Below are 23,193 nucleotides of genomic sequence, written 5' to 3' on the forward strand. Positions count from 1 at the left end.
GGGCGCCCTTATTCCCCGGGAGACCCCACCACACCCTCACCTCCGCGCCGCCTACCCTCAGCCCCCTAAACACGCCAGGCACGCTCTCGACCTCCAGCGCCTCGGCCCCAAGCCCCTAGAGTGAACATAGCCCTGGCCAGCTTCTCCAGGCCAGGCCTGGACGAGAGGGCGCGCGGAGTGTAGGCTGGGGGGCCCGGTGATAATCTGAGCCAGAAGAGAAAATGCCCAAAGAAAAGAAACACTCGAGGAAGAGCCGACCAGCCGAGGTTTCGGGGACGCAAGAAGGGGGAGCGGGAAGCCACCCAGCCCCAGACTCTGCAAACGTCCGGCTAGGGACCTTCGCTGTACGTTTTATCGCTACTTTGCTACTTGGCTTTTCACTACAGTTTGAGAGAAAAATTTTGTTGACTTAATAACAACAGTTTATTTTTTTTCTCCTCTATAAAAATCAAAACATTCATTCAAGTTCCCAAGACAACAATTTTTTTAAATCCCCACACTGCCCCTCACACTGAGGCTGACTTTGCTTGTATTTTCTATTATGAGGGGAGCCTTTTAGATATACTTTTATTCTGTAAATATGTACTTCATTTTCTAAATTAACATTTTTTCAAATTGTGGAATTATTACATTTACCAATTTTCTTTTCGTTTCTCCCTCTCTTTTAAACCGGGGCTGTTAAGTTGGTGGTCAGAAGACAAAGAGAATGAAAATAATTTTCATTTCAATAATTGCCTTCTGGTCAATTTAACTGTGCCTTATTTTGAAAGAGACTGTCTAAATGAGATTCCTGTCCCAAATGTGTTCCCAGGCCTGATCCCAGCCTTTAATTATTCCTGAGTTTTTTTTTTCTTCAGAATAAGACGCCGCACTGAGTAATCACAAAGAAGTCAGAGAGCATCCTTGAACCTTTTCAGAAGCAGCGCCACTGATATTCAAATAACCTGCGAGGGCCATTTGACGGCGCGGGGACCTAGGCATTTCCAATTCACTATTTGCATAGATCAGCCGTCTTTGAAAAGGAAAGGAGCAGTTGTCTTCCATAACATTAAAAAGCCTAGTTATCAAATCAAGTGCTTAGTTTGGGGGCTTTTAAAACGTTTACATTTTATCTCAGGTTGCCCTTTACCGTTTGACATGCAAATTTGGTGCAGTTAATTTAGACAATTAAAAAGATCTTCAAGGGAGCTTTGTCACCGAGAATATTTGGAGTTTTCCCCGTGGACCAGCTGAGATAAAGTTGGCCAGAACAAATGATGTCTAGGAGATTAATTAGATATTTGATAAGACATGAATCCCTAATAAGGGAATACAAGGCACAGGGGGCTGCTGTGTGCTCTAAGTCAAAATTAATAACATTTAACAAGATTTTCATTTAGGCATGAAATGTCTTTTCCGGGGTATTGATTCTAGCGATTTATTCCCTTGAGTCACCTCCTAACCGTAGAGGGTCTTGGGAGGTAAAAGACTTCTTTATAAAGGCTTTTTCCTTTCACTCATTGTTTCTAAATCGCTTTTTAAAAACAAACAAACCCACTGGAGTTTTGCCTGACCTCTCTAGCAGGGGTAGGCATCTCCTCAGTTAAAACTGCCAAGGACCTTTGCTTTTTCGAAGGGGTTCCAGAGTTTTAAAATGTCACCTTTTGAGAGCTCTCTCCTTAAGTAATACAACTACACCTTATAACCCCATTTAATTTATGCTGTTAATATACAAATAAATAATTTTGACTTTGCAAAAACGTATGTGTATTATGGCTTTTTATAACTCACATAAACCTTACATTACCTAAGACTAACATTAAAGGAATTTTTCCCATCAAAAAAGGTCGAGCCATGTAAAGGTTACTGGTGGGGGGCGGGGGTGTGTGTGTAACAGGATTAAAAAAAAAAAGAAAGTGTATTGTTCAGAGTCCTTTAATAATACCAAAATGAAAATATGGTGTCAAGATTTTCTTCATACAGATAAACGCATTTAATTTCTTTAGATGACCTTAACTTACGTGTTTGTGAGTGAAATGATAACTCAACATTTTAAATATATTTTACATATATACTGACTCTCACAAAGTGCATCAGAAAATAATAAAAAAAAAAACTCCCTGAATTTCAGGAATTCACCAAAAAAAACAAAAACAAAAAAAAAACCTCTATTCGAATGAACACTTACAAGAAAATAAAAGAGAACACAATCTTTTGAACCCTATTTTTACAGATGTTACGAAATACAGAGAAACTGTCACTAGACTTCCAGTTTAATTTCTCACCTTCAGCCTTTTTGATGCTTCCTTTTATAGGAAAAAAAAAAGTTTCACTGTAAGTAGATATCAAGCAGGACTTGGAGCATTTTATATATAATATAATCCACGCAAAGGGTCTGTTTTTATAGGTCCCGTTTGTTCTCAAATGTTCTGACAGTCCTTTGCAGGGTGGTGACTTGTTTTTGGAGAAAAGGAAAGAGAAGGGTGGAGGAACCGGGTGGGCAGTAGGGGAAGGAGGGAACGTTTCTATGTATTGCTCTTCGCTCGAGAAGTTTGTGCGAGTGGTGTGTTAGTGTGTGTGTGCACGCTTGAGTGTGCGTGCTTGTGGTTGTAGATCTCCGGCGTGTGTGTGTGTGTGTGTGCAGTTTTTTAAAGTGTTTGTGTCGCAGGTTGGTTCGCTTTTGTTCCTGGAACACGCGTTCGATTCTCGTCTGGGCTCGGGCAGCAGAGGGGAGCTCTTGGCTTGGCCGGCGAGCGGCGGTCCGCGAGCCGAGTGCCGCATCACCTCGCGCCGACCCGGGGGCGGCCCTGGAGCCCCCGCGCGTCCATCCCCCGGTCGTTTGCCCTCCGAACCTCTCGCTCGCTTTCGTTGTCTACTCGCTCGCTCGCTTCCTCGCGCCTCTCTCCGGATCTCTAAGAGTCGTTGGGGCCAGACGCGGCTTCCTTGCCTCCCGCCGAGGCTGCCGCCGCAGCCGCCGCCGCCGCAGCCGCAGCCGCCCGGGCCGCACTGACGCCGGAGTCGTGCAGGATGAGGTCAGGGGACTCGGAGCGGGGCGTCTCCAGGTTGCTGGCGTCCGTGTCACTGTCGCTGCCCTTTTTGCCCCCGCCGCCCCCGTTGTGCGTCTTAATGTGTTTGCTCAGGTGGTCGCTGCGCATGAAGCGCTTGTTGCACACTGGACAGGCGAAGCGCTTCTCGCCCGTGTGAGTCCGCAGGTGCCGCTGCAGCTCGTCCGAGCGCGTGAAGCGCTTGCCGCAGAAGAGCCAGTTGCACACGAAGGGCCGCTCTCCCGTGTGCCAGCGCAGGTGCGCCTTCAGGTGCGACGTCTTGCCGTACACTTTGCCGCAGCCCGGGATGTGGCAGCTGTGCAGGCCCTTGCGCCGCAGGCTCGCCCCGGCCGGGCCCAGCCGCTCCGCCTCCTGGCAGTTGGGGCAGTCGCAGGTGGCGCGGCCGGAGTAGCGGCGGGCCGAGCGCGCCGAGCTCCCCCCGGCGGCGGCGGCCGCGGCGCCCGAGATCATGGCGCTGGCTGCGGCGGCCGCCACTGCGGCGCTGGAGTCCGAGTAGGAGGGCAGCACCGGCTTGAAGCCGTCCTGGGCCAGCAGGTGCTGGCTGGTGGAGAGCAAGTGCGAGGCGGCGGCGGCCGAGGAGCCGAGGCCCGTGGAGCTGAAGGCCGAGTGCGTGAGCGAGCTGAAGTCGGGGTTGTAGGTGCCGAGCTGCGAGTGCAGCGAGGCTTGGGGGGCGCCCGAGTGCAGCGAGCTCTGGAGCCCCCCAGCGGGGTTCTGCACCTCCAGCCACGAGCCCGGGCTGCTGTGCACGTCCCACCACGACGACGCAGCACCGTTGGTCACCTCGCCCGCCGCCAGCGTCGAGTGGAAGCCTGACTTGTACCACGACTCGTACGGGTGCGCCATGCCCACGCGCGGGTACAGGCCGTCGGCCGCCGTCGTGTGCACCTTGGAGATGAAGGCCGATTGGCCTCCCGCCTCCTGCGGGGACACTCCGGCCGCTGCCGCCGCGGCCGCCGCTGAGTTGGAGAAGAGGCCGCCGTAGTCGCTGCTGAAAGCGGACGACGTAGGGGACGTGGAGGCCAAGCAGAAGGCGCTGTTGGCTGCGCCCGAGCCTCCCGCCAGGCCGCCCGAGCCGCGGCCGCCGGTGGCCACTGCGAAGCCCGAGAGGCTGGACCCGAGGTTGCAGCTGGACGAGGAGCGCTTCCAGGGATGGAAGCCGCCCTTGGCAAAGGCGCTCGACTCCGGCAGCGTCGTCAGCGGGCTCGTGTTGCCGATCTTGTTACAGGTCGCCGCCAGCATGGCCAACGGGGTCGTTCCGAAGCGCGGTTCTTCCTAGAGTGGGTGGGGTGAGGGAGGGAGCAAGGAGGAGGAGGGCAGGAACAAGTGGGAGGAAGACACAAAGTGCACCCGTGAGCAGCCCCGTCCCCCAGCCGCTGGTCCCGAGGCGGGGGGCGGGGGGTCGTGGCCCCCCGACTCGCGCCTCCTCCCGGTGAGCTCGCGGAGGATGCGCCGCGCCCCGCCGCGCCCCACGCGGGACAGAGGGAATCCCAAGAGAGAGGGTCCCGGAGCTGTAAAGTTGTTCTTCGGTGGGGCTACAAATCAAAGATGTGTCGGTTCTCCCCGCCTCAGTCGCTGCATATCCTGCCCCAAACTGGACTCAAGTCGCTCGCCTTCCGCTCGCCACAAGCCCGCTCCTCTCAAAGAAGCCCCCAAGTCGCCCTTCGGGATGAAGCGCGGAGGTAAACACATCGGCAACAAACACCAGGTGAGGGCAGAGGCGGCTGAAACAGCGACCGAGGGTGGGGGAAGCTTGGGGCACTCCTCCCAAGGGTGACTACGACTTGATTCTTTTTAATAGAAAACGTTTTAAATGTTTACATACACACACACACACGAAGACAAGAATCCGAGCAGAAGCGACCCCCGCGATGGATTTCAGTCATAGACGAACTAGGAAGCCGCAGAAGTGTAAATGTTAACGTGACTACATGGTCTGCAAAACGATTAAGACTGTTTTCTGGAAACACCGCTGTCGCGTAATTGCAACAATCCCCTAAGCAAGGGGGGGGGGGGGAGGATGGGATATAAATCACGCGGGGGAAAAAAAGGAACCTCTAAAACCGAATATTGAAAGGACTTGCTTGACAAATCCTTTTCTTTCAAAGGCACCTCCTAGGTTCCAATAATTTGGAAAGAATCAATCCCAGAAATGTGGAAAGTGCTCAAAGAAGCTGAGGCTGCAGTCGGGCAGCAACAGTTTCTCCAGAGCCGCCGACCTGGAGAAGCCATAACGAAAAATTACTCCTGTTAAAACAAGTAAATACCGCACTTTCGACTTACCCCAAGTATAGACGTGGCCATAGCAGGTCCCTGGGTGGCGTGGCGGGGCCTGGAGCGAGGCTGAGCCTGGCGGCTGCTCGGTAAAACTATTCGGGTTCCGCGCGGCTCCCGTGTCCCCGCGCCCGCGCCGAGCGGACTCCGGGCTCCCGCCGGCTAAACTCAGCCTAAGTGCGAGGAGCACCCGCTTTGAAGTGCCGCTGGCTGCGCTTCTTACCCAATGAGGGCGCAGGCAGAGCAGACGGGAGCTGCCCAGCAGCCAATCAGACGCGCCGAGGGGCCCAAGCCCGGGCTCCCGGCGCGTGCCAGTCACTGCGGCTAGCGGGGTGGGGGGCGGGGGCGGTCGCCGACTGGTGACTGAAGAAATTACAGCACAATTAAAAATTTACACACACTCACCAAGCCAGGTTTAAGTATCGCTGAGACCGAGTCACAAGCTTCCCCACCACCACCCCCCCTCGCGACCTCCCTGAGAAGATGCAAGTTAGGACTGACAGTCCTCGACTCTCCACTTGTGGGAAAGGAGACAGGAGGGGAGGGGGCGCCGAGGCGGAGGCCACACGAGCAAGGCCCAAGTAGAGATGAAAATGTCAACGCTCACTTTGTGTATCCAGGCTCTCGCCTGCGGAGCACAACTTCAGCTGGAATCCATCATTCTCGCTCGCGATTGTATCATTGTCACTTGTCTACCTGATTCCAGATTCCCAATGGATTCAGTTTTACTCTCAGAGTCACATTGAGGAGAAGGGGTGAAGGGACGGCTCCTCCGAAAGGAGAGAAATAGGCCTCTTCGTCCAGGTCTACACCCACAGACTTGGGAGATTGCCGCATCCCGCCATTTCCCCTAGCGGTCTATGTGACTTCCTAATTGTCGCTCTGGCCTCTGACCCAGTGGGTAATACAAGTGCCACTCACACCCGAAGCTTCAAGTGGTAATTGAGGGCACCCTTTGTACCGTTTGCCAGTGCCTAGATACCAGGTTAACCCAGTTGTCAAATATGACTAAACAGTGGGACGTGCTGATTATCTGCCGGGTTTCGCTGGGGGCTGGCATGGGGGTGGGAGACATCAGCCCATACAACACGCTGCACGAAGCCGCTTATTTTCACAATGCAACGACTTTGGAAACAGAGATCGGCGCGAGCCGCGTCCGCCCCCACCGCCACCCCCGCTGAAGCTGCAGCTTGCTCGGCTGTTTGTTTAACCCGGTGAAGATTTGCATGTCACGTTTCAGCCCAGAATCGAGTTTCTTGCCCTAGCTCCAACCCACTCACACTCCAGGCTGCCTGGGCCTACAGGCTCCTCTGAAGGACAAGGACTCCGGTTTGAGGGGTGGGCTTGCCCCTAGCTCCCTGCTTTCCTGGACGTGCTCAGGGAGCTTCTCCCCCGGACCTCTGTCCGTGAGTACCAGGGACGAGGCCACACGTGGGCGCCTCCACATTTTGCAAGCTGGAAGCATCTTAAAGTCCTCTTCGGATCCTGTCGTGTGATAAGACACGTCCTCAGACAGACAACTAACTACGCTTCTGGAACCCCTTAGTCGCTGAGGTGTTTTTCTTCTTTCTGGGTCTCCCCTTTTTCTTCAGGGTAGTCAGGAGCAGCTTTTGAATCAGAAATATCAGTGCCCTCGACAGACATGGGTACTGGTTTTAGTGTACCACATTTCCCCCTGAAAACCCACATCCTGCTCTAAAAGACATTTTAAACCACGAACCTCAACAGCTTGGGTGCAAAAGACGAGTTGTTGCGGAGGGGGAGCATACAGTACCTCTTGACCCAAAAAGTGCGACCACCGTGGCTCATCTCTTGGCCCTGAGCGGAGCCTGCGTGCATCCTGGTGCACTCCGTAGGTGGAGAAGAGTATATGGGTTGCTTTCTTTGCTTTTCGTTAGAGTATCTTGGCTCAAATGCTCTCCGCCCCCCCACTTTGGTCTAAGGTGGCGAAAAGGCCGAGGAAAGTACGACAGAGAAAGAGGAGAGAAGGGAGAGAGAGTGAGAAGACCCGCGCGGCTCTAATGAAGCTTTGTGTCCTGGGGATTGTAGTAGAAATTGGCAGGGGAGAGGGGGAAGGGGGAGTGTGAAAAGCCCCAGGGACTCGGCGTGGAGGGTTGAGGCGGCATCCTAGCAGCCTGGAAGAACCAGAAAGCCCGGCAGGGGGACCCGGGAGCCCTTCCCAACAGGTGACTTCTGCCCTGGGAGAGCAGACTGGTGTTCGGCTTCCCGTAGAGTCTTCGCGTCGATTTACTAATAGAGGGATTGTTAAGTGGCAGCGAGGCGTTGCCGACTCACCCAGTGCAGCCCGGGGAGGAGAAGCGCGGAGGTTCCCCTCAGCCACCTCCTCCCCCACCCCCAACACACCCTCTCTTTAAGGAAACCTGACAAAGTAATAAGACAATCCAAAAAGCCACTTAGCACTGGTGACATTTTCAAGTCAACCATTTAAAACAATTCACGCTGGTACCTCGGGCTCCCGGCGCCCGGGTTGCCTTCCTCTTCTCCTTTTCCTCTTCCTCCCTTCTTCTCCCCTCCCCCTCCCTGCGTTTTCAGCGTAGTTCCAGCTGTCAGACTCTACGTGGGCACTCGGATATTTCTTTAGATACACATCACCGGATCACAATAAAAGTTAGAAAATCTTCCAGATGATCGCAGGCAGACGCCCTGGGCACTTCAACTTTAAGGTGGGGTGCCCAAGGAAATCTTTCAGAAGTCCAGTTTTGTTTTGTTTTTTTCCCCGTGTGACAGATTTTTTTCTTCCTCTAAAAAATCTAGTTTTTAAACAAAGATCAATGTGTTATGCTGAAGTGTTGAGCTGACTGTTAAAACATTTGGGGAAATAATGACAATGTAACAAAGGCCTGGTTTGGAGTGAATCATCACCCTTTTAAAAGTTAAAGCAATTTTCAGGAGAATAGCTTTCAGCAAACGCTTTACATTATTCAAAACGGCCAAATAATGCTCTATTATAGCGCCTGAATGCTGCCAGTCAGCCCCTAAGTGCAATTTGTGCAAAGGCCCCGGTGCCTTATCTCCACTTCTTTATAAAGAGGTGAATATAAAACAATTTCTTCCAAACCCAGACAGAGAGCACGAAAATTGCTTCCCTTTCTGCAATCAGGGCAATTTAACTGGAGTGCAATTAGCACTATTAAATGTCGATTCTGCATAAACAAATCTGACTGAGCAGCGAAAGTGGGGTGAGAACCTCATATACACTGAAACTGATTTTTTAAAATTATGTATCCGGGTCCTTTACAATTGATCCGTGACGTTTTCATCTTGGAATATATTTACATGGTAAATACACTATGGTTAAATCAACATAATTTTTTTTTTTTTTGCAAAATAAAATTTCAATAAGAATCCTAATAAAGAAGAATAGGGTAATTAAAGGGAAGAGTTCACTTCCTTTGAACAAATATTGTTTCCCCCATCTTGCCTCTCCCGAGAGCTTCGATCTGAGCAACTGCTCAAGTTGCTGCGTTGAGGAGGCAAAGCCGGGGAAACAATTCCGTCATTAGCTCGGATCCGAAGGATTGGAGCTGCTACGCCACAGGGAGAAAAAAAAAAAAAAAAAGATGCTTCTCCTTGATGCAGCGGGAGACGGGAGAGGACCAGTTATCTTCTGAATAACTCGAAATATTAGGTGGCTGCCCAGTCTCGCAAGAGCTTTGGCAAGTCGCAGAGTTGAGCTGCGAATATATGGCACAGGCATGGGGTGGGGTGAGGTGAGGTGGAGTTGGGGGGACTTGAGGATGTGGGCAGGAGCGGAGGTGTCGGGAGAGGAGGAACAGAAGGTTCTCGCCTGGGCCCTGCTGGCTGCTGTCAAAGCCTCGGCCACCCAGACCAGGATGCCCAGGGGCGAGGAGAGGACCAGGAGAGGGGCCCTAAAAAAGGCATTTATCTGACCTGTCCTCCTCTCGCATGCCTTTATTTATTTGCTTAGCCACCAGGCTCCCTTTCTGAATAATACGCACAATTAATTATGCTTTTCATTTGCATGATCTACACTACAGCAGTGATTATCAGGTCAGCACGGTGTGGGAGTTGGGGAGATACATTAATAACGAGTTAAAAAACAAAACAAACAACGACAAAAAAAAACCCACATACAGGGAAAGCTGCCCTTGTGTACCACAGGGGCTGAAGAAGCCTGTACAGAGGTAAGGTTGTTGAGTCCAATGAAGCTTTTCCTCAGTTGGAGTTTGTCAATAGTGGGTGACAGTTAAATGCAGCTTTTAATTAGAAGGGAATCTTTTATCATGGACACAGATCTATATTTTTAAAAGCATCAGCCTTGAGATCAACTGGATGGAGAAAATTAACTGAAAATTAAGAAACTCTACCACAACTTCCACTGAGTTTTCACTTAATATTTGTTCTATAACACCCTCATTCCATCCCAACCCTTGCAAATAAAAGAAGCAGAAAGGTTCAAGAGGCCACTGAAACTTTCATCTTTTCTCTACCTCGGAAGTGTAACTGCTTTTTAGAGATGGGAGGAGATGCAAATCCTTTTTGTCTCTAAGATCTACTGGAGAATCTGAAAACCCTTAGTCTATTAAGGACACTCCACACCTTTGCCACACAACTAATTTTCTGCTGCTAGATGTATCTGGGCCATATATTTTAAGCCTGCCTTGATCTGTTTATCTGAGCCAAAAATGCATGAACAATTAAATGAAAGACTCTGGTGTGTCAAAGGAAGGAAGGTGTCTGTAGACTGTGATGATTTTAATGACTGCAATTATTGGAAGATTATTCGACAAGCATCATAGATTTGTTTACTGCCTTACTTGGAAACTATGGGGGGCCTATTCGCCTTGGGGTTTCACTCCCCCCCCCCTCCATCACCAACTACTACAGAGGGGTCTTAGACATAAGCAAATGTTGGCTTCTTCTTTTCTAGGGCATTTCTACCAAAATTGGACTTCCCTGGTGGCTCAGACGGTAAAGCATCTGCCTACAATGCAGGAGACCTGGGTTCGATCCCTGGGTCAGGAAGATCCCCTGGAGAAGGAAATGGCAACCCACCCCAGTACTCTTGCCTGGAAAAATCCCATGGATGGAGGAGCCTGGTGGGGTACAGTCCATGGGGTCGCAAAGAATCAGACACAACTGAGTGACTTCACTTTTCTACCAAAATGGAACACATTTGTTGTCTCAGCCAACTCTCATGGAACCATCTTTGGAGACACTAAAGCAATCTTTTCACACAGACCCTAAGTTAATATGTTTAAAAAACCCAAAGACCAAGGAATTCTGGTCATTCATCAGCTTCTCCTTGCCAGCGTATTAGTTTCCTCAGTTTTACACTTTCACAGGCAGCCTTTGAGGAGACTTCCAACTTCTCCTTTATCCAGGGTTTAGAGGAGACACAACTGCAAGTTATGAAACAGGACTTTAGGCATACTTAAAATGCCTATTGGAGAAAGTTTGGCTTTTCTTCTACAAGTGTTCCCTACCCCTACCCACCCCCAGCCATATGATTTCCAATCACAATTCCTAATGTTGCACTGTTAGAAATAAGTAAATAAAAAGAAGTATGACTGAGAGCAGTTTGTATCCAAGGAACTTCTTTGCTGTATTATACATAGACACAAGGAATGCAAATAAGGAAGATTTCTTGTCTGATAAAAGCAAAATCATCTTGTCTAACTAAATAAATCACAGCCTGGGTTTTGCTCCTTAGTGAAATTTGAAAAAAGAACAAAAAGGATAGCAAACATCCCTAGTAAGTCCCCCTTCCTCTCTCCCCTGAGGCTCTGAGGCTGCTGTGGCCTGGTCATCCTAGTGCTCTTCCTGGGTCTGTAATCAACCAGTCTGAAGATTAAGGTGGACTTCTGCTGGAATCAAGAACCTGTGCCTGTTCAAACAGGAGCCTGCAGAACTCTGCAAGTGGCAATTAGGAGCCCATTACAAGCCATTAGATTGATCAATGTACCTTAAACAATGCAAACGATTTATATGGCTGATTTATACGGAGTGGGGAAAAGAAAAGAGATGGGGGGAGGATGACTCCATATCCTTCCCATTATCTCACTGTTCTGGAGAAGACCCAGGCCCAGCCTCTCTTCATCACTGTTTAGAACCACCAGAGCGATTTATTCTGAAAACTTTTCAAGCAAAGACACAGGCTCGCCTGGCTCGTTTGGTGGATGGCGAGGTGCCCATTCTTTGCCCCTTTTCTCTTCTAAGGAAGAGCTTAGAAAGACCGAGGCCGGGATTCACAGCGACGCCACTCCCCCCGCGGAGCACGCAGAAGGGAGCGGTCCCAGCTGCCGCCTTTCCCCGGGTCTGTCCCGGAGAGGGGTAGGATGACCTACAGATTTGTGTTGAGAGCTGTGTGGCCTCCTAATTACGGCAGAACACAGAACCATTAGCCCTTGAAGTTTCAGGCGCGACTTCCACCCAGCTCCCCGCGTGCAGAAGACACTGGGGAGGGGGCGCTGAGGAGGGAGGGGGAACTCCTCGGAACAGAACTCCTCGCTAGAGATGACTATTTCAGCTAATCTAAACTGGAGAAGACAAATATACTACAGAGCCGAGGCGATCAAAGCTGGCCCCTGCCAGCTCCCTCCTCCCGCCCTCTTTCCCGCCCCAAAGTCTGTTTGTAGTTGTCTCCTGTGCTGCAGACACTCGTCCGTCTTCTCACGACAAGGAAATTCCTGCCAGTTTTTTCCAGAGCCTGCAAGGAGAGGACAGACGCACTTCACACTTCCTACAGGAGAATTCCCTTTGTCTTATCTCCCCTCCCCCAGTCCGCCCTCGGCTCTGAAATGGGGGGAGAGGCAGCAGGCGGAAAGACCCTGGGCGCTGAAGGGGCGATCGTAATCGAACCCCACTTTCAACTCTGCCCCTGTAGGTCCCCTCCCCCCTTTCTTCTCTTCTTTCCCCCATCTTTTCTCCTCCCTTTCTTTCTCCTTCCCTTTTTCCAATCCCCTAAATGCTCTTACCACTCAAGTCTTCTTGAGGGCTCCCGCGCCCAGAGCCTGGGCCGGCGCCGTTTTTTTCCCGGCCTTAGTGGTTTGGCGGGAAAGGGCTCCGTCCTGGCTTGTCCATGGGTGTTTGAGACAAATCCTTTTGTCTGTGTCTATATGTGGAATGGGAAGCATTACGGGTTGATAATGGATCACGGAAGGAAGAGGGAAAAAAACAGAGAAACTACAGGCACTGGGAGAGTTGCCACCTGTGTCTTTTGCAGCCAACCTGCGATGGGAGCCCAGGATATGGAAACTCTTCTAGATGGCTCATGACTTCACACACACACACCCCTCTTCCCCCAACTGCCCTCATCTGTTCTTTATTATCCTTACTCTTACTCTTCTGAGTTCTTCCCTGAGTTGTTTTCTTCCATTCTCCACCCCGCTCCGCCCCTAGGACTTCCCAGGGCTCTATAGTTAAGTGAGAGACTGAGAAAGAAGGTCGGTTAAGAGTCTCACCAAGCATCCAGGCACTCCTGTGACATCTCCCAGAACCGGCCTGTCCTGGGCCGACACTTTCGTGCTTTCTGAATTTCAGCCAATCTAGAGCCCTCTCTGGTCACATCCATCCCCATCGCGAGGCCAGACTGCCACCTCCATCCTGAAGTATCCAGAGCCGGGTACTCAGAGGGGCAGGGGAAGCTCCGCACACATTAGACACGTGCGTCTCCTCCTGCCCCTCCCCCTCCCCCGCGGCCGCAGGCGGAATGTACATTGATGACACTGACACACTCACTCGGGCACGCGCCAGCGGCGTCGATCCTCCTTCCCTGCCAGGCAGCAGCGGGCGAGACGGCCTTGAGGCAGGTGACATAGCCTCGGGGAGATAGACTCCGCGCTCCAGATGCCACCCTGGGACTTGGGGGTGTTCGGGTCCCCCAAAGCCAGCGGCGGGGCTCCCCGGCCGGGTGGCCATAGGCCTCGCGGTGGCGGAGCCTCCGGTCCGCCTCCTGCTGTGATCCCCGCGCCGCCCCATGCTCGGCGTCCCGCACAGCACCTTCACCGCCGCAGCCTGCGAGCGCCCGCCTCCGAGAAGCCTGCAGTCCGCCCCCTCGCCTCCGCAGGCTCGGTTACATCTGGGATGCATTGCCCCTTAATTGTCAACCCCATCGCTGTGATCAAGTGAACGTTGCTAATCTCTACATTTATTGTTTAGGTAAATAGAGGCTGCGTTTAATCAATACGCGGGGCCCTAGCCCTCGCAGCGCCAAGTAACTTAAGTCAACGGTGAAGATTTCAGTGTGTGCGTAATTATAGAGCACACGGAATATTCACTCCAGCCTAATCCCACATCCCACCCGGGGGAGCGAGAGGAGGGAACGTGAGGAATCTCCACCCTCCGAGGGATCGAGGGCCGGGTCCCTTCAAGGAAGAAAAGGACTTGGCTGTGACACCACGCGCCGAGCGCGGGGGCCTAAGACTGGACTGGGAACTGTCCTGACATCCGAGCGGCTAAAGCCGGCGTTCCGCGCCGTCTTCCCGAGGCTTCTGGCCGCCTCCGCTCCAAATTTGCAGCGGTGAAGAGGGTGGTCCCCCACCCGCAGGTCCCCGCCAGACAGGAAGACTGAGGGCGGGGCCCGGGAAGGAGGGTGGGGCTGTATTCCCGAAGCCCAGGACTCCGCCAGCGGTCAGGGTCTCTTCCTCTCCCTCAGTTCTGAGCCCCCGAGCTCCTTGCCCCGCGGGAACTCTCGAGAACCCCAAGCCCGAGCGCACAGAGCTCTGGGGTATTTGCGCATCTTCCTAAACAGCTATTGTTTCCTAATTAAGAAGACCTTAGCCCAACGCTAGGTAGAGCTACTGGGACTCGCTGCAGGGAGTGGGCAGGCCTGGGGAGGTGGGCGGTCCGCACTGGCGGGAGGTGATGTCCGACTCCTAAAGCAGCTTGGCTGCTGGAGTGGCCTCTGGGCTCGGCAGGGAAAGGGTTAATTAGCTGGGGCTCATCCTGGTGGTTTTGGCGAGAACCCAATCTCTGGCGTCGCGCTAGAGTGGGGCCTAAGAGGTTGCGCCTCCAGTTTGAGATACTAACGCTCTCTCCTTGGGCACTTGGTCGCTAGGGTTTGTTTCTCCTGGTGCCTTTTTCTCCGTTGCATTCCCGGGAATGTTCGATATAAACAACCAATAACTTTGGTTGTAATCAGATACTCGCCTTGCACGGAATTGCCCCGCTTTCAATATGCTGGATTCTAAAGTCAACTGATGATTTGCAAGTTTAGGGTGTCAGCGCAACCACGGAACTAAATGACAGGTGGGACTTGAATGGGGGCCATGGTTCTGGATGGTAGCTGGCTGGTTTTAATTTTCGGAACTGAACAGTTCTCGTATAAGGTATCTCTTTTTAGCTTTCTCCTTCCCATAAAAGTTGAATAGCATTTAGAACAAGAGGAAGATTAAACACAAATGTCAGGGCAATCCTAAAGTCCTTTTTCTAATACTTCTTCCTGAGAATCCTGTCTGCCAGCCTCAACCTCCCACCAAGCCTTTGACTCTCCTTACCAGCTATGCAGATCTTTCACTGCCCTGCTACAAACCAGCCTGCCAGTCAGTCCACAGGACACATAGTGTCAGACTTCTTTGATTGGAGACAACTTAACTTTTTCTATATTGTGGCTGTTTTTAAGCTAAGTCCAGGAAAGAAAGAAAGGCAACAGGACTGATGTCCAGGTTTTCTGGATGGGGACAAGCCCTTTGGGACTCTCAGGAGCTGGGTGCAAGTTAAGGTCCACCACTTAATGCTGTGACCTTGAGTGGGCCAGGAAGCTTCTCATTTTCTTATTCTCTAAAATGAAGCTAATAATTTCGACTTGAAGGGATTGTTAGTATAAATAAAACTGTGTAGGGAAATTCCTAGCAAATGCTCAGTACTTATTAATAGTTGCCTCCCCTTTGCCACTGAAATTCCCAACTAAAACGTTCTGTGAAACTAAAGATAAAATCAACAGCTACCCTAATATAGAATTTTGGTGCATATGGAAACCACAGGGCCTAGTAAAGAATCAGACTGAAGGAGGATGAATGCAAGGACAGCCCGCAACTGCCTGTTTGGGAAAGAGTGAGATTAGCTGCTTCAGTCAGCAATACATCTCATGGTCAGACTTTCACAGGTCTGCACATGGGGGACGGAAAATGTCTCTAACAGTAATAGCTAATGTTTATTGAGCATGTATTACATGCCAGGCACTCTGTCAAGTGCTTTACACATAGCATCTAATTTAATCCACAGGATAATTTATCAGGTATTATTGATCTCTCTCTTTTTAAACTATTTTTATGAAAACTCCCAAATATATATATATTTAAAAGAAGAGAGTATATTATAATGAACCCCTCTATGTTGATCACATAGCATCAATAATTGTCAGCTCCTAGCCAAACTTGTTTAATCCCTATCCCATCCATTTCTTCCTACCTTATTTTAAAGCAAATTTCAGACATCATATCATTTGTAAATATTCCACTACTTATTAAAATATCAAAAGACAATAACCCTTGAAAAAAAACAAACTACTATACCATGTTATAATCATACTAAACACTTTTGAAATAATTCCTTAATATTATCAAACATCTAATCAGTGTTCAAGTCTCTCCAATTATCTCATAAATTATTTTTTACAATTGTTTTTCCCCCCAGATCTAAGTAATATCAACACGTTCAGTCTCTAATGTCACTTTTAATCACAGATCCCTCTCCCTCTTTTTCTTTCCTTGCAATTTATGTATTGAAGTAACCTAGTCATTTGTCCTGATATCATTTTTATAAATGAAGAAACAGACTCATATAGGTCAAAGGAATTTAGTAAGAGATAGAAAAGGAATACAGACATAGCCACATCTGACTCCAGAGTCCAAGTGCTTAATGGCTTTATCATATTCTCTTTAGATCAAGTGATGAAAAGCAAGACACAGGAAAAGCACAAAAAGATTTCAGAACATGCCTGACTCGCTTAAGTGACTAGTTCCTTTGCTAAGTACCCACAGAAAAGTGTTCACTTAAAAACCCAAGCAGGGTTTGAATGTGGGAAGAGAAATTGAAAACAGGATAACCCAGAGTCCTCCTTCTGGTTTGAATCCAGCTACATAATTCCTTCGTGCAAATGTATGTATAACGTGGTGAAGGGATTTTTATTTCCAACACATATTTAGCAAGGCAAAAACATTTCTTAAATGAATCTACCAGTTTCCTTTTCTCTCTTCTCCTCTTTATATAACTCGTATTTCCCCCTTTTCTCTGTTCTCCATAGCTAGATAAGGAGAAAACATCTCTTTTAAGTAGTTATTTTAAAATACTAGTCAAATTAACAATTTGGTAGTTTGATATGTGATATCTGGCTTTTGTTACGGTAGTTTTGAAACCACAGTTACCCTAGCAACTGAATACATTTTTTTCTTGAAAAATTTTTTAGCTGTCTGGAGGAAGAGAAAAAAGAAAAAGAAAACTTCTTGCCAGAATTTCCCCATAATAGCCTCCATTAACTGCAGTGACTTCTATTGGAGAGGCCAGCACTGCTATCTCCTGCTGTCACCAGTCATTCACTGATCCAGGAGATGTTTTGTTTGATAAGGCCAATTTGAGCTTTATAAAACATTTATTTTTTCACCTCCAAGGAGCAAATACCAGTAAGGATGGAATTCAGCGTCTATCACTGGATACCATACAAAGGCCTCAACCCGCCAGTGGAGCTTCTGGGTAAGAAGAAACGCTAAAACAAACGTAAAAACTTTGTTTATTTAATTTAAAAAATAGAGGGAGGATGGTGCAAGGGCTTTAGATCAGCCCCTTGAGACTTAGCGTGAGGTTAAAAAAAAGCAAGTAGATGAGCCAATAGTCCACTCTAGAATCTTTCTGGAAACACCTTGTGCTTAACCACTCAGTCATGACTGACTCTTAGCAACTGAATGGACTGCAGTCTGCCAGGCTCCTGTGTCCATGGGATTTTTCCAGGCAAGACTACTGGATTGAGTTGCCATTTTCTTCTGCAGGGGATCTTCCCAACTCAGGGATCAAACCCAGGTCTCCCACACTGCAGGTGCATTCTTTACCAACTAAGCCACCAGAGAAGCCCTGGAAACATCTTTGTAGGTGAGCAATTGCCCAAAGTGAACAAGGATGTGAGATAAAGAAATAAGAGAGAGGGGGATGCCCATAGCATTGTTTTATAGATTTGATAAAATATGTATTAGCATTTCAAGGAGGTGAAGTAGAGAAGGAAAAAAAGCTGTACATTAGGGTTTTTTGGAGTAAAGAGACTGTAAACACTTGTAAGAATATTCATTCATTTGCTTCTGAATAAAATTCCCCTCACAATAATGTTTCTAATGCACACAACTCTAGATTCCTCTTCTTAACAAAACAGACTGACTTTGTAAATTACAAATATCCAAATTCTTTCTCTTGAGTAGAAGGAAGCTTGGTTCAAGACCTCAGGCTACGGTATGAGGAACCCAAAAGGCAGAGAACGAAGTGCTGGGCAGTTCTGCTCCTGTTGTTAAGATGCCTCCTCTCAAGAGTCTCCCAGGCCAGGAAGTCCTCCTCTGCAATATAAGGGCTCAACAAAAATAAGGTTTCAGTCCTTCCATTTTATTTTAGATTGCCCTATTGAGGGAAAATATTTTGACTTGAGGAATTATATTTTGAACCACAGTAAGAACTAAACAGAGGATGAGATGGCTGGATGGCATCACTGACTCGATGGACATGAGTCTGAGTGAACTCTAGGAGTTGGTGATGGACAGGGAGGCCTGGCGTGCTGCAATTCATGGGGTCGCAAAGAGTCGGACACGACTGAGCAACTGATCTGATCTGATCTGAAGAACTAAACAAAGAGAGAAAGAGAATATTGCTTCTATTTGTGGAAAATACAATTACTCCACAATAAATTTATCCTGAACAGCCACAAAAAATTTTGCAAACATATGCATATTCCTCTCTAGGTCAAAATAGGAAAAAAAAAAAAAAAGGCAGAAACAGCAATACCAGCTAGGGATCTTTCTTAACTACCTGAATCACTAACGAGATCTATTGCTTCTTTTTCCTCCCAGCTTTTTTGAGATATAATTGACACATAACATCTTGTAAATGTAAGTCAACAACATGTTGGTGTGATACAATATATATTTTGAAATGTTACCACAATAAGGTTAACCTCACATAATTACCTTTTAAAAATTATTCTTTTATTTTTGGCTGTGCTGTCTTTGTTGCTACAAGTGGGCATTCCCTAGTTGTGGCGAGTGAGGCCCCTGACTTGTTGCAGAGCAGGGGCCCTAGGGCACGTGGAAACTTCAGTAGTTGCGGCACAAGGGCTCAGTAGTCGTGGTGCACAGGCTTTGTTGCCTCGAGGCATGTGGGATGTTCCTGGACCAGGGATCACACCCATGTCCCCTGCCTTAGTAGATGGATTCTTAACCACTAGACCACCAGGGAAGTGTCCTCCACCCCCTGCCTGCCTCTGCTTTTTTTTTTTTTTTGTAGTGGTGGTCATGGTAGAGACACCAACATTTGAGATCTACTTTTTAGCAACTTTCAAGTACACAATACGTGTGACTAACTATAGTCACTGTGCTGTAATCATTAGACCTCCAGAACTTACTCATCCTATGACTTGGAAGTTTGTACCTTTTGGTCAACATCTCATTTGTGCCCCTTCCAGCCACTCAGGAATTCAGATTGAGTACAGAGGGAGAAGGCAATGGCACCCCACTCCAGTACTGTTGCCCAGAGTATCCCATGAATGGAGGAGCCTGGTAGGCTGCAGTCCATGGGGTTGCTAAGAGTCAGACACAACTGATCGACTTCACTTTCACTTTTCACTTTCATGCATTGGAGAAGGAAATGGCAACCCACTCCAGTGTTCTTGCCTGGAGAATCCCAGGGACGGGGGAGCCTGGTGGGCTGCAGTCCATGGGGTCGCACAGAGTCGGACACGACTGAAGCGACTTAGCAGCAGCAGCAGCAACAGAGGGTATGGATGGTTTGTTTCTGCTCCACTGTATTTGAAGCCTCAGCTAGGAAGACTCAAAGGTGGGGATGGTGGTGGTGACTTCAGCTATCAGAGACTAGAATCATCTGGATAAGTCTTCATTCACTCATTCATTTACTATCTGGCATTAGATGCTGGGTGGGCTTCCTAGGTGGCACTAGTGGTAAAGAACCCACTTGCCAATGCAAGAGACACAAGAGACGAAGGTTTGATTCCTGGGTCGGGAAGATTCCCTGAAGGAGAGCATGGCAACCCACTCTAGTATTCTTGTCTGGAGACTCCCATGCACAGAAGAACCTGGTGGGCTACAGTCCCTAGGGTCGCAAAGAGTTGGACACAACTGAAGTGACTGAGCATGCACTCCCGGGACATCTATACATGGTCTCTCTGCATGTTTGCAGACTGGTTTGGACTTCCTCACAGCACATATGTGAATGCCTAGAGCCATGTCCCAAGACAAGATGAAACAACACAGTATTTTTGTGATCTCTTGATTGGGACAGACACAAATATTTGCTCAGGTTTGAGGGACAAGGACATAAACTCCAGCTGTCCATGGGAGGAGTGTTAAGATCACATTGTAAAAAGAGCACTCAGGGTATGAGATACTGTTTTAGTCCCTTTTGGAAAATACTATCTCTAAGAATATATGTATATACATGGAAAGGGAACTTTCTAATAGAGTGCAAAGAGTTGACAGATACCTGAGAGCTATCTTTCACTGTCTGGCAGTTGAAAATTAAATTGTTTCCTCTGCAATTGCCCACCAAACACGAATACCCAGTTTGGAATTCATAGAAGTAAGAAAGAAGTATTAATATTTTGTGTGATCCATTAAGAAATAGTAAAGTCTGTCTGAGATGTAAAGCAGGAACTTACATATTCCCTATGCTTCTTTATTCGGAGAAGACAATGGCACCCCACTCCAGTACTCTTGCCTGGAAAATCCCATGGACGGAGGAGCCTGGTGGGCTACAGTCCATGGGGTCACTAAGAGTCAGACACAACTGAGCAACTTCACTTTCACTTTTCACTTTCATGCATTGGAGAAGGAAATGGCAGCCCACTCCAGTGTTCTTGCCTGGAGAATCCCAGGGACGGGGAAGCCTGGTGGGCTGCCGTCTATGGGGTCACACAGAGTCAGACATGACTGAAGCGACTTAGCAGCAGCAGCAGCAACAGCATGCTTCTTTATTAAGAATTATTTTTCACTAATTTCTTGCAAGTGTAAAGTTTACAGTGTTTTGATTAACATTTTGCTCTCACATGCAACTCATCAGCAGATGAACAACAGCAAGTGCAGAATTTCAGTAACTACCAGTTTCTCTTTTGGCTCGAAACACTGTAGTAAAAATATTCATCTAATAACTTGGTCACTCTCATCTTTTTAAAGTAAAATGTAATAGGCAGCTTTAATAGAGAATTATTGACAGTCTCTCAGTTGTGTATTCGTTTTTATTAGCTTCTATTCGATTACATAATGCAAAGCTTTGGAATATTCTAAATCAGCCTGCACCTTTGAAAGAAACTTCGATACTTTTCTTTGTTACTATAAGTCTTTTCCTTTTTAATATTAAAAGAGACTGAGGAAATGTCTTAATGTTTGGTTAATAAATTAAAAACCCATGTTTAAATGCTTTAATATCCTGGTCCTATTTCACTGTGTCATCAGGAGTTGATTTATCAACTGTAAAATTACATAAGATATCTTTTAAATGTAGAACTTTTAAATGTAGATAATAGTTGGACTTCTGTACAGACACTGTGATCTTCTGATAATGTCTATATCAATTGTGACAGCTCATTGTAGCTCACCCAGACCAGCTCTGAAACCAGTGATGCCTTTTCAGAGATCTGAGACAGGTCACAAAGCTGGGCTTGATTTCACTATCTAATGCTGGTTACACATACGTAGTTCAGGCCTTTTCCATTCTTCCCTGAATGCTTTCTGCAAAGTTATGAACAAAATACTTTTTTAGAGAACCAATTGGTGTGTTTGTTTGGGTGACCTTTCAACTGAGAAGACAGAAAAGATATGGATTATATTACAAGGGCAGATTCAAAGCAAAATTTCGAAAATCAATAATTTGTCATTTTAAAACACTGAGTTGAATGGAATACATCTCAGTTAATAGTTAAATTAGATCTGGAGGCATGAATTCAGAGCTAACCCATTTTTCTGTGTGCTAGTTCCATCATAACTGAGGGATAAGGAAAAGTACACAGAAATGTATGGAAGTTAGGATTCATCTCGCTACATGTGTCAAAAAAGTCAGAAACCAAGATAATAACATTGGCTTGAAGTTAACAGAATAGAAGCTTACTTCTAAACCCATATGGCAGCCCCGTGATCGTCAGGAATTTAATGCCTCTCTTCATGCCTCACCTATTTTACTAAGGACACAGGCATAGAGGTCTTATGGGTTTCCCAGCTGGCACTAGCGGTAAAGAACCCATCTGTCAATGCAGGAGACACAGGTTCAGTCTCTGGGTCGGGAATCCCCTGAAGGAGGAAATGGCAACCCACTCCCAGTATTCTTGCCTGGGAAATCCCATGGATAGGGGAGTCGGGCAGACTATAGTCCTTGGGGTCGCAAAGAGCCCGACATGACTGAAACAACATAGCATGCTCACATATAGGTCAGGATGACTACTGATTCTACCTTCTAGTCAGCAGAAAGAAGGAAAGGAAACGGAAAATGTATTCTTTCCCCTTAAGAGCATTACCCAGGAGCTTAATTTAACACTGTACATCTCATGTAATATAATTTGCTCACATGGCCACATCCAGCTGCAAGGAATGTTGGGAAATATAGTATTCCTCATGACCATGTTTCTAGATTTTAAAACCTACAAGGAAAAGAGAGAGGTGAGACATTGGAGGGCAAATAATATTCTCCACCACAAAGTATGTGCTTTGCATGAAGAGGAGTGATCTAGAAACCAACAAACTGTTGTGGTGAGGCAATTTGTACTAATTTGGGCTAGTCAGTATATGGCTGAATAGCAAAATAATCTTGAAATTGCTTCTGTCTCAAGTAAACATCAAGTATTCCAGGCCAGAATACTGGAGTGGGTAACTGTTCCCTTCTCCAGGGGATCTTCCCAACCCAGGGATTGAACCAAGGTTTCCCACAAAGCAGGTGGATTCTTTACCAGCTGAGCCACCAGGGAAGCCCAAACATAAAAAATTGTATCTAAATAAGACAAAGTAATTATTATTGATATTGTTAAGTGTGAAATGGCTTTATGGTTATGTTAACATAATGCTTTATTTTTTAATGATTTGTGTTGAGTATGAAGAGATGAATAACATGATCTCTGGGATGTTCTTGAAATACTTTTGCAAAGGAAAAGGGAAAAAAGATGAAGAAAATATGGTCAAAATATTGATAATTTTGAATTTGGAGTTTTAGACATATGGGATTTATCATCCTACTAGAGTTCCAAAGAATAGCAAGAAGAGATAAGAAAGCCTTCTTCAGCAATCAATGCAAAGAAATAGAGGAAAACAACAGAATGGGAAAGACTAGGGATCTCTTCAAGAAAATCAGAGATACCAAAGGAACATTTCATGCAAAGATGGGCTCGATAAAGGACAGAAATGGTATGGACCTAACAGAAGCAGCAGATACTAAGAAGAGATGGCAAGAATACACAGAAGAACTGTACAAAAAAGAGCTTCACGACCCAGATAACCACGATGGTGTGATCACTGACCTAGAGCCAGACACCCTGGAATGTGAAGTCAAGTGGGCCCTAGAAAGCATCACTACAAACAAAGCTAGTGGAGGTGATGGAATTCCAAATCCTGAAAGATGATGCTGTGGAAGTGCTGCACTCAATATGCCAGCAAATTTGGAAAACTCAGCAGTGACCACAGGACTGGAAAAGGTCAGTTTTCATTCCAAT

At 47.6% G+C, this 23,193-nt stretch overlaps 1 protein-coding gene and 1 long non-coding RNA gene across 2 annotated transcripts; one reads left to right on the top strand and one right to left on the bottom strand.

The window, feature by feature from the left end:
- Window positions 1-1,898: 1,898 nt before the first annotated feature.
- Window positions 1,899-5,404, bottom strand: SP9 (Sp9 transcription factor). The gene is made up of 2 exons (XM_061435047.1): window positions 5,325-5,404; window positions 1,899-4,316 (listed from the first exon to the last, which is right to left on the bottom strand). The coding sequence occupies exons 1-2, from the start codon at window positions 5,343-5,345 to the stop codon at window positions 2,892-2,894; spliced, it is 1,446 nt and encodes a 481-aa protein (XP_061291031.1). The 5' UTR covers window positions 5,346-5,404; the 3' UTR covers window positions 1,899-2,891.
- Window positions 4,181-5,325, top strand: LOC133258459 (uncharacterized). The gene is made up of 3 exons (XR_009740033.1): window positions 4,181-4,269; window positions 4,614-4,749; window positions 4,843-5,325. It is a non-coding gene; the product is annotated as an uncharacterized LOC133258459 (long non-coding RNA).
- Window positions 5,405-23,193: the final 17,789 nt, after the last annotated feature.

This window comes from Bos javanicus, chromosome 2 (genome assembly GCF_032452875.1).
Source record: "Bos javanicus breed banteng chromosome 2, ARS-OSU_banteng_1.0, whole genome shotgun sequence".
In the NCBI taxonomy this organism is placed as follows: Eukaryota; Metazoa; Chordata; class Mammalia; order Artiodactyla; family Bovidae; genus Bos; species Bos javanicus.

Excerpts from the sequence above, each read along its gene's own strand:
- SP9 (XM_061435047.1), bottom strand. The coding sequence starts at position 5,345 with ATGGCCACGTCTATACTTGGG. Across the intron at positions 4,317-5,324 it reads TGGCCACGTCTATACTTGGG|GAAGAACCGCGCTTCGGAAC; the intron begins GTAAGTCGAAAG and ends CACCCACTCTAG.